The sequence below is a fragment of the Austrofundulus limnaeus genome, unplaced genomic scaffold, assembly GCF_001266775.1.
Source record: "Austrofundulus limnaeus strain Quisiro unplaced genomic scaffold, Austrofundulus_limnaeus-1.0 Scaffold1987, whole genome shotgun sequence".
NCBI classification, from domain to species: domain Eukaryota; kingdom Metazoa; phylum Chordata; class Actinopteri; order Cyprinodontiformes; family Rivulidae; genus Austrofundulus; species Austrofundulus limnaeus.
The window spans coordinates 14,249-26,195 of NW_013954389.1; the positions used below are offsets into that span (position 1 = coordinate 14,249).

The 11,947-nt window shown below is 36.1% G+C and overlaps 1 protein-coding gene across 1 annotated transcript; it reads left to right on the plus strand.

Moving 5' to 3' along the window:
- Positions 1-7,228: 7,228 nt before the first annotated feature.
- lysmd4 (LysM, putative peptidoglycan-binding, domain containing 4) lies at positions 7,229-10,307 on the plus strand (the record flags this gene model as incomplete). Its single annotated transcript, XM_014034143.1, is given in 4 exon segments — positions 7,229-7,302; positions 8,365-8,381; positions 8,609-8,871; positions 8,953-10,307. Coding segments are annotated over 4 exon segments (876 nt in total), but the record flags the coding sequence as incomplete, so codon positions are not given.
- Between the last annotated feature and the right edge of the window lie 1,640 nt (positions 10,308-11,947).

Below are 11,947 nucleotides of genomic sequence, written 5' to 3' on the forward strand. Positions count from 1 at the left end.
GGATGGATGGATGGATGGATGGATGGATGGATGGATGGATGGATGGATGGATGGATGGATGGATGGATGGATGGATGGATGGATGGATGGATGGAGGGATGGATGGATATCAGGTGCGGTTTGGTATTGAGAACTAAGCTGTGTGCTGTTTGAATGTTCCTCTAGGTGATGGATTGTTGAATTTGGCTCCTCTGAGTTGTGAATCATGTTCACCTGGGCAGTTGACRTTTAGTCAATAAACATCTGAACTGTGCCATGACCCTGAGCCAGGGGGATTCAATTTGGCTTCCCCACACCGACCGCTGCAGGACACCCACGGCTATCCAAAGGATCCCAGTTATCTTCGCTTCATTTCAATTTCTACCCACCACTTGAAAACAAAAATTTTATGCTCTATTTTTTACAAGTCAAATAATTAAATCTGTCAATGGTTTTGCAAAGAGCACGGCAAGTGGGTGTAATCAGGCCTGTGTCAACACTACAGCAACTATGGAAATAATTTTAGTGCTGTATTTTTATTATGCAATGTAATGTCATTGTTTTTGTAGCTTCTTTTTAGGGACTGCTTGGAAATGTTGAACCTCTGCCATRCTCAAAAACAAACACTTCTTTATGAAAGTGTGTGCATTTTTCTATCTTTATGATTTCATAATCTACACATATTTATATAAAGTGTCATAAAAGTCAGTGAGTAGTGAGAAGAGACGGAAAGACATCATAAATTTGCATCATCCACATCATCGTCTAAGACTGACCTGAACACTGAAGAACCACTATTTTATAAAAGTCATTTTTGTCAGTTTTCTCTATTTTTTATGATGTTTTCTGAACAATTAGGCCACAGAATTTGCGACAGAACGGCCAAATAAGGTCTGGATTTACCAACTACAATTTGGTCAACTTCATTTTCCCTTCCTCTGGGTCAGACTCTGGCTCCAACAAGGCTGGATGAACAAGTCTTCTGTTGTTGACACTGTTTAATATGTAAATAAAAAGTCCATGCACCACTATATAGTTGTAACCCCCTTTATCAAACTAGAATGGACAATGGATGTGGGTGGGGTGTGAAGAACCTCCTTTGGATTTAAAGAGACAACATAAAAATAAAAAGGGGTGAAAGAGGGGYTTGTGGAGTTACAAGAGGAATTCAGACCAAAGCATTGCAGTTCCACTTTATATACAGTAGACCCCAACTGAATGATTWTAAATGTKAAAAAGAAGGATTTAAAAGCAGGATATGTCTCCTTTAAAGAAGAACACTCAGTTGGAAGAAGAGCATCTGAGGTTTTTTTGCATTAAAAAAAAACAGACACACGAACTGCATGATGGTGACATGTTTGACAATTAGATTGAGCCTTTTCATTTTTTTGGTCAATTTAGATGATAACAGCAGAAATGCTTAGTATTGCTGATATTGTGATAGTGAAATAAAACAACAGTAGTGAGGAAAATGTGGCTTTATTATAAATGATTTTATCATTGCAGTATTAAGCTATAGTATCACAGTTGCATGGTTTTATAAAATCATGCAATCCTTCTTTTATGGATTTAGATTCGTCTTCCAGTGCTGACTGTTRTTTATGTTTGTGCACAAAAAAACCTCATGATAAATGAGTTCTCTGATTGTTAACCATATATGATTAGATATATATAGATAAAGCCACTTGAATCATACCAGTCAGTATTAAGGACACTGTTTCCTTTGTTTTCTGCAGCTTGTTGTCATACAAGTTCACTTCTTCTGTTCCTGGGAAATTTATGCAGATAAATTTTAATATTCCTAACATCAAAATGCACCAACTATTCCTGCATACAGAAAATCAAAACAAATATTTGTTTTCTTAAATGATTTTTTTAAATAACATAAAATTTTGTCTTGCAGAAATTCCTGATATGTTTAAAACCCTTGTATAACTAATGAAGACATGAAAAATGAACCTTTCAACCCAAAATACTGGAACATGACATTGTTTGGTTGTAAAGCAATGAGTTGATAGATGTGGAATCTATGAATGTTTCACCTCAGTAAATTTTTAATCTTTGGTCTAAATCATTTAAAACAAATTCCCTTATTTTGCAGGCAGTCTGCAGGTACCCTGGTCTTATCTCTTCCGCCCTCTTCCTCCTCTCACCGTCTTGAGTCTGTCTCTCCGTCAGCTGAACAAGCTGCTCAGTGGCCCTGAAACGTGGCGTATCATGCCGCTCCGTTGATCACCACTCGACGTTACACCCGGAATCTGAATGCAACGTAAATGATATGATGATTCCCTCTGAGGCAGCATTAACTCTACTATCATTCAGCTTTCATTGCAAAGGTTGACTCCATGAGACGATGGAGTCAACAGTAAGCTTCACTTCAATCTAAAGCAGAGTTTGCATCAGCAAAATATAATGAATCAAATGGTACACAAGCATGGCATCAGTTACTGCATGAAAATGTATATTACTACTGAACACTGAACTCCAAACCCTATAGTTTCTTAGAATTATTTCCCTATGAGTGACAGTATTTTTCTACCATACATGGTTGCACACATAGAAAGATGATTCATCAGTTCAGAAACACAAWATAAGATCTGCAATTTTCTTCYATCAACAACCATCCATCCACTATCRTCAAGTTGTTCCTGTTCAGGGTTGCAGGGAGCTGGTGCCTGTCTCCAGCAGTTACTGGGTGAGGGGTGAAGCACACCCCGGACAGGTCATCACAGGTGCATGGTGACACAGCTGGTTAGAGCTTTCGCCCCACAGCAAGACAACTGCAGCTTCACCTCCCAGCTGGGGCTTTTCTGCAAGAAGTTTAAGTGTGTGGAGCCATGCATTCGTGGCTTTTCTCTGTACACAGAACAGTCGTGAGCACGTGAATAGTTGTCTATCSTCTTCATGTCTATGCAGCCCTGAGTTGGACTCGTGACCTGTCCAGGGTGCAGCCTGCTTCTTGCACAGTGACTGCTGGACACAGGCACCAGCAACCACTGAGTAAAAAAAGCAGATAAAGCTAATGAATGGAAAGATGGGTACTGACAGACACCAGAACTTTATGCTCTAAAATCGATTCTAAAATCAAAATATTGATACTTATTGTAATCTAAAATGTACARAGTTGGTGGGAACTACTTTTAATTCTGCCTGGTTAAGTGCGTAATGCRTAAGTGCAGTCTGTCGATGTGTTCACATTACGTAAATTAGGATGCAGGTTTTCATTTTTATAGTAGTTCTTCAAAACTAAACAATAATTTATTAATGGTTGTACTATTTTTACTTTATTTTTATTGTTTAAAACATTATTTCCCCATATTTTGTATGATAGTCTGTTTTTTCTGTTGTATCAGATTGATCATACTGTCAATGAGGACGCTATCTCAGTATTTTTTTAAATAAATTAAATAAATTACTTAGATGTCTTGTATTCTTTATGAAGCTGTGATTTRAAATCCATTCCATTATATCGTTATATACTTCTTCCTTTTAGGGTCATGGGGGTGATTGGTGCCCATATCCAGCAGTCACTGTGCGAGAGGCAGGCACGTCCATCGCAGAGCATGTGATTTAATTCACTTCTTTTTTTTGGATTTACCAGACATTTTAGRTTTATTTGCATAAAGCATCAGATCAGTATCACTGAACAGTCYGATTTTTATTCTGCATCAGAATCAGACAGGAAATCAATGGTACTGAACATCACTAACACRGATGAAACATAACTGCCAAACTGCAGTTTTATGTTGTTGCATTTATTTACTGTTAAACTCTTAAGAAGCTAAAGGTCAAGTACTTAACAAGTGATGAAAACTTTCACTGATATTATTGCAAAATATGGCAAAGGAGTGATTATTAGAGGGAGAAAATAACGACACATTTTGGATTAGATTTGAATTTTCATTTTATGGTTTGTGTGTTTTGTTTTTGTTTATTTGTCAAACTTTTTTTCTGTATATTGACTGTAGCCTTAACCAAGTGATTTTTTTTAATCAAACACACAACTTTAATTATTCAGTTTGTTCTTTCACGAGTATGGCATTTTTTAAATAACTTACTAACTAGTAATTTTATTTAAATTATTTTTAAAACGTCAGGCCCTCTCTGTCATTCTAACCAACTCATTTCARTCCCATCTGTAGAAATTGTGTGATTTTGCTCTATTGTTGTGTTGTGCAACTTTTTCCATTCAGTTAATTTAATGGGGGTTTTTTTTCTTTCAAGAAAAGTGCCAAAACTTATAGTTTAAAGAGCACATTAAACCCAAATCCAGACAGTTTCTATCACTCCTTGCACCGTTTGTTTAAGATTATAAATCTCTTGGTAGGAGATGAATGAGCCACGGGGTGTTTAAATATCAAAGACATGTTCTGTGGGCAACTATATRGCTTTAATAAAGTTTTTAATATTTAAACTTATTGTTTCAAAGTCTCAGTCTAATTAACCTCCATTAGCTCACACCTTGTGCAGTTCTAAGTTAATTACTATTAGATTAAAAAGAAAGAAAAAAAAACGTTGAAGCACAAGGTGCTCAGCAGCCCTGAAATGTGTAATTCAAGCTGCCCAGAGACAGAGGGGGAAAAGACAGCCAGCTCCATAAGATGGTCAAACATAAATGATGACATGGAACATATTAATCTTGGGTTTACATTATTGAAGACAAACAAGGAGGAAAACCTCAGTGAGCTGGATGCAGAAAAGTAATCAGCCTTCGCATAAAGCAGAAGGAGAGTGGGGCGACGTGATGTCTGTGTTGAGCTTGTCTTAATATCTGAGGTGAACCCTTAGGCTAACTCAGCAGGGAACCACTTCTGAGTCCATTCAGCACTTCATACCAGTGTTGTTTAAAGTACCTCAAAGTGATACTTGAGTAAAAGTACAAGTATCTTATCATAAAAGTACTTTGGTAAAAGTTAAAGTCTTTCTCTAAAAATATTACTTGAGTAAAAGTCTTTAAGTACCTGATATTTTTTTGTGCTTAAGTCTCAAAAGTAAATTTCTGACACAAAATCTACTTAAGTATTAGAAGTAAAAGTACTGAGTAAAAGTTAGCAGTTATATTTTCCAAAATGGCATTTATTGGGAGGTGACTTCTCCAAAAAATATTTTTTCTAACGGCACGCAGCGGTGATGGGTTGTGTACAAGCTAACAGGGTGTCAGAATGGTATATATTTATACTTCTCATCCAAACACAATTAAATTCACTCAATCAAGGAGACACAATTTATCAGGATAGGTTTTTTTAAGCAATAACAACTCGGAATAAAATAGGAGTAACGACTTTCTACTTCTTACCTTTTTAAATAATGTTGTGAGTAGAAAGTACAGATAAGTGTGTAAAAATGTAATGAGTAAAAGTAAAAAGTATGCTGAAAAATAATTACTCAAGTAAAGTACAGATAACCAAAATTTCTACTTAAGTACAGTAGCAAAGTATTTGTACTTGGTTACTTTACAACTCTGCTTCATACAAGAAAAAGCATGATGAACACTGTACAARGTGAACCAAAAAACATTGTCGGCTAATTCTTGCGGTTGAACTTTTTAGCAGAGGAGTGTTTTTTTTTTCTGTATAATCTGTTGTATAATGTAAATGTAAATAATAATGTGGTAGTCATGTGCAGAACATTTAGTATATATAAAAATATTAGAAAGCAAATGTTCCTAAATTGGAAAAGAGGAAGTATTTTAGAAGAACCATTATTGGCATTGGTACTTAAAACTATTTGAGTTTTRGAAAAAACTATTTAAAAACAAACCACTGATTACAAAATAGTCTACAAGTCCATCTATGAGCAGTTTGTTTGTAAAGTTGTGCCTTCTGGTTTTTTTTTCTTTTGTGTCATTTCATTTGAGGCATTAAAAATAAATGGTAATAGTTCATCAGTTTATATGAACAGACTTTGTAACTTTAGTTAAAAACTGAACGTGTTGACTTCCAGAGTCTCTTTGCTAACCTGTAGCTATGTACTACCAACTGAGCCATGCCTGCAGTTTATAAGTGAGATTGATGTAAAATGTTAGCATGGTGCTCTTTATGCAACCAGCACAAAGTTGTCAGTCACTTTTGTGCTAAAATATCTGGAATATTAATGRCATATTGTCTTACATTCACTAGTGAATAAAATTAATTTACATTGATTATCAAAGCCATTATAATTATTTTTGTTGCAGGACTGAGACAAACCATTTGGAAACTGASAAATTATTAAAACCTACATATAAATACATGTAAATTTAAACTAAAATCTAAACAATATTAAATAAACCTCAGTCATTTGATCTGAACGTTCTGATTAAAAATATTTTCTACTTGCTGATAGCATTCAAGTAAAAATAAACAACTTTCACAAATAACAGATCAAAAAAACACGTGCTGACAATATTAAATTATAAAACAATAAATAAAAAAATACATGCTTTGTTCCATAAATGTNGCTGACAATATTAAATTATAAAACAATAAATAAAAAAATGTGCTTTGTTCCATAAAGGTAAAACAATCTTATTTTACACCAGTTTTCTTTTATGAACACAAAGGCCATTTGAAAGGACAACACCCCCACCTAGTGGAGAATTAGAGAAGTGTCACCTCCTCAGGCCGAGTCATACATGAATGAAAAATATCAGACCAAAAAAAAATTGCTAACGAAGTGAATAAATGTTTTGTTCCTCTTTGTATGAATTTTGATAAATGTGCACATGGTCTTCTAGCATTTGCAAGTTTCCTTGAGAGATAATTAGTACAGGTTTATTGAAATATTGAACCAAAAGAATCAAGACTGTCAACTTTCTACAACTCAACTTAACTATTTTTTAAAATGCTGTTTGAGTGCCACATTGCAAGACTAATATTCATCTGCTGTGAGCTTTTTAGTGTTGCTGTCCATGTATTGATATGTTTTTTTCTATTGCTAAACAGTAAAATCAAAGGGAGAGTCGCTAATTCAAGTGCTATGTAACTTTTTGAATAAAGACTATATATTTAAGTTTTAGCCTCCTTAAAAGCTTCTACTTTTGACTTAAACATCATTAATCATTTTTCAAATCGTGCTGGCCCCAAAAAAGGACATTAAATGCGTTTATTTTTTTAGTATTTAGCTGTATTTTAATTAGTTTATTCAGGAGTCGTGGCTTACCTTGTGACCGGTCCGTCGCTCTGTTGAACAGCAGGTGGCGCTGTTTCACGTTCTGTGCACGTGAGAAGAAGAAGAATTAGGCTAACAACCGGTAGCTACCGGTATCGAGCTAACAAGGTCCCCAGCTGAGGAGGACAGTTTTGGGAAGGTGGAGGCTTCTCTTACTGTTTCCGAAGCAATAAGGTAATAACACGAATCATCAGAGTCTAAGTTTAAAAAGTGGGCGAAGATGTGCGGTGAATTAATCAACTCAGCTGTGTCTGTGAGTGAAATAAAACAGTTTGTGGATAACTCACCTGAAGCTGAAGCTTAAACTTGATGCTGTGTTGAAAGTGCTCAGCGTGAACTTCGACTGCTTCAGTATTATAAAAAAAAAGACGACTTCGCTAGTGTCATATCAGTTATTTTTTTAATTAATTTGTCTAAATAAATGAGCTGTATTATAGCTCAACGTTTCTTTATTTTTTTTACAGCGTTGTGTTACATATTAAAGAGAACATGTTGGCTGAATAAGAACGTGAAATTTGAATCCAGCTGGTTGGATTTCAGAAGGCGGAGCGACCTAAATTTAAAAGAAAAACGAAATGTCTACTTTAAATGTAACGAGCAGCTTGTGTGTATGAAAAGTTGTGATTATGGTTCTGTTTTATTGTTTTAGTGCGTTGACTCTTTAGCTCAAGTCTGTTCGGCTTTATAGGAGCGACGTACACGTGTCAAAGTTAGGGTCCTCGGGCCAGATTTGGCCTTTGTTGACATTTTTGGCGGCCAAGATAGGTATATGATCAAAAAAGAAAGAAATCAAGGTTCCCAAAATGTTTTACAACTCATTTTATTGGATGCAGTTAAAACAAAAAGAAAATAATACTAACTTTGTGAAAATTAGTTTACAAATAGGAGCTGGAATAAAATAAGATGTAAATTATTCTAAATTATCCAATCAGATTATCCCATGTGAGGCTTTAAATTACACTTTTGGGTCAACATGTGTCTGATTTGTGGTTTTTAATTTGCTGGAATCTGAGCCAAATACAGAACCTACACTGTGCCTACAAGATAATGTTCTAAATGTTTGTTGTTGTTTTTGTTTGTTTGTTTTTTAGATCTGTGACAAACTTTGTCTTTCACTTCTGGTATTCCTTAAAAACAGAGCTCATCAAGAACAAGGAATATTAAATGTCAGAATTGTGATTATTTTTTTAACTGGATCTTTTGTTCTTTAACTTATTTTTGTTTTATATTTTACAGTTGTCGTTGGAAAAAAGGTAATTTATGTTTTTGTTTTGTTTTTATAATCCACCAAAAATTTGTCTGATTCTGTGTTTGCACTGTGTGACAAATATTACAATTTTTTTAGTGGTCTCTGTGCCATTGTAAGCCAGGTTGTATTGTTTGTTGTGTTAGAGTTGAGTTGAAGGTTTTTTATTCTGAAAAACCTCTGTGATAAGTTTTAGCTGCTCTTCATTGATGTAGCTTGCATATATGATTACAGGTTGGTGCGTCGTCATGTGGAGGGGGGAGCATGGCCCACAGGCTTTCCAGGCCCCTGTTGATGTTCACGCCAGCGCAGATGGCCAGGTGTATATGTTCCGGAGGAGACCCAATGAGTTTGCTCTGTCCTCGGACGACGAGGAGCTCGGTGTTTTGGAGACGAGGCAGATGAATCAAGACAAACTGAGGAATGTCCAGCTGCTCGAACGTGAGGTTTTAGACGGTGATAACCTCAACAAGCTTGCGCTACAATATGGCTGTAAGGTAAAAAAGATAAATCACCAAGACTAAAGCTTTCTTTAATTGTACAAAGTACCGTACAGCCAATCCTGCCTCTGTTTACAGGTGGCCGATCTAAAGCGGATAAACAATCTCATACAGGAACAAGATCTTTTTGCGCTGAAATACATCAAAATCCCAGTTCAGAAGCACAGCTTRTTAAGAGAAACTTTCTCGGACCTGCGCGATCCTCAAGAGGACAAGCCTCGTTCGCCTCCATCACCGGTGAGTCCTAACGACCGAGCTCGAGGTCAGCCACATCTGAAGGAGGTCACGGACTTTCTCATGGAGGTGGATAATGACATAGAGAAACTGATTCTGACCACATCTGATCACAATGAGGATTTCCTGAAGAACTCTGAGAAACCGCACTGGTTCGGTTTCCATCGACATCGACCAGGGAGTCACGGAGCAGACTGGGGGATCCAGTGGTGGAACGCTGTAGTAGCTATGCTACTGATAGGGATCGTCCTGCCCATATTTTATATCATTTATTTCAAAGCTAARGGTAATGGAGTAGTTTCACCAACAGATGTTATTGAATCGTCATCTCTCTCCCCTTTAAACACATCAAGGACAGGAAGCTGAGGTTTAATGTAAACCGAGCGTTTTTAAGATCCGGAWCAGAGCAGGTTGTAGGAAAACACTTTTGAGGATTGTTGCATTTTTTTTATTATTATTATTTTAAAAGTAACCAATCAAGCCTCGTTTCTCAGTACTTTGACTCAGGGCAAGTTGTGTCTAATCACCAGCAGTGACTTTTATTCTCAGTTAAATCGAAGCAGAAGCATTAATATTCTTAAACAAAGGGAAACTTCATACGTAGCTGCCCCAGTTTGACACACTAGCAGCTCAGAAATACTCCTTGAAATGAAAGTATTTGATAAACATTTTCAGGTCAAAGRTGGATGATGTCGGGTGCGGTTTTTGTTTTACTCCTTTTTTAAAAGATTTTATTTCCGAGAATAAATAAAAGTGAGATGCTTTATTCTGTTATCAAAAGCGTACGAGGTAAAACCGTTTAATTTATTTGTGTGCATGTTCTTTATTTAGATGATGCCAAGACGTCTGTGCCAAARTGTTCACTGTAACCAAGTTGTGCAATATGTTCTTTTAACGTGTTGATCGATCTATAGGCGATCCGTTTCAAAATGTTATTTAAATCTTTTTAATCTCAAGTGCCTAAAACTATATGTTTTTTCTTTGGTTGACATTTTGTTTAGTTTGCACAATCAAGACATAAGTCCAGCATCACCATGGTGCTGAGTGTCCATATTTTTAAGTCTGAAGTATTTTAGGTACTGAACAAATTTTTTTGTTGCCTTTTCTAGGAAATACATTTGTAGATGATGTGTTTTAGTGAAATACTGACTTGTGTGGAAAATTAGCATGTTCTTAATTAAATGACTATAAATGTGGTTCTGTTCGAGTGTTCCCTGCCTGTAGTGTGATACATCAGCTTATCTTACAAACACTCTGTTTATGCATTTTGAGCCTTTTGTAATGACGGACTCTGAGATACATAAGACCATGGACAAGGACTGCACAGTATTGATTTTGTTTTAGCTCCAAAGTGTGTGTTTTGGGCCCAAATAACTCCTGCAGTTGCAGTACCCTCTTATACCAAAAGATGGCAGCACATAAGAGTCAAATTGGTTTGCAGCAGCTGCAGAGTAACTGATCTGATAAAGATTGGGTTTCCACAGTTTGCTGAGCAGAGTCCAGTGTAAGGTAGTTTGATGATTTAAATTTTGATACAGTTTAGTTTGCAGAACCTGAAGTCTACTAACAACGTGGTGTTCGAGTAGAATACCGTTCATATAATATGTAAAATGGTATTCTATAATGGTATTAAACTGGTATATAAAATGGTATTCTATATACACTGCTCAAAAAAATAAAGGGAACACTTAAACAACGCACGCTAAGTCCAAGTAAATCAAACTTTTGCGAAGCACATTCAACTCTACAGAACAAAGTACTCAATGCGAATATTTCATTGATTAAGATCGGGAGTTAGYGTGCGTTGTTTAAGTGTTCCCTTTATTTTTTTGAGCAGTGTATTATGGTTTGAAAATGGTATATAAAATGGTATTCTTATATATTATATAAGATGTTGTTTTCAACAAAATAGCAAAAAACCTGAGCTTCAAGCCATATTCTACCCATATACCTTCTTTTTTTCTCCTCTTTTTTTAGTAGACTTGCAAATCTGCACCTGAAAATGTCTGTTGGCTGAGGTGGCTGCAGTTTGCTGCAACAAAACTGAACCTGTGACCTGATGCACTGGAGACGTCAGCAATCAGCAGTCCCACAGATAAAAAGCAGCTCTAGTAGTTTCCCCAGTGTGGACTCAAAACTTGATCAAACTTTTAAATCCTGTCCAGAATGCTCATAAGCTGAGAGAAACAGGAAAAAAAATATTTTTAAATTTACAATGCTTTTCTTCTTTTTTTAAAAAATACCAAAAAAAGAGTTTGGACAAAACAGCAGGCTACACTCACATAAAATTCATTGGATCATTCAAGAGTCATGACGTTTCCTGTCATGTACAGCAAGATGGTGGTTACACTGGGCAGTAAAATTCTAAAGATCCCTTTACACAAAATGAAAGACTGACATATCAAGTAAAATAAGGAATTAGTTTAACTTGGTGTAAGTCAAACCAGGACAAAGCAATTGGTAAAGATGCACATGCAAAAGAAATGTGCAAATGATGTTAAGGCTGTGGATTATAAAGTATGTCAGTAAACAAATCATGCTCTATTAAAACCTTTTTTCAATTGTGTGAAAAATGGGGGGAAAAATACAGAAAAGAGCTGCAAAAATAAAGAGCTCTGCAAAAGCACCTACATTTCTCTTCAGCTCCTGAACTTTTGTGCGTTGCTTCAAACTTTAGTCGATGAGTTCAGGGGGGGAGAAAATAACGCTTCTAAGACTCCAGAACAAAAGTTGGAGTTTGCTGTTCTGCCTTTTATTATTCCTTGACCTCAGACCCTCGGTTTCTCAACGTCAGGCCGCTCTGATCCAGCTCCAGGCCACAGAGCTCTGGCCCGCTGCC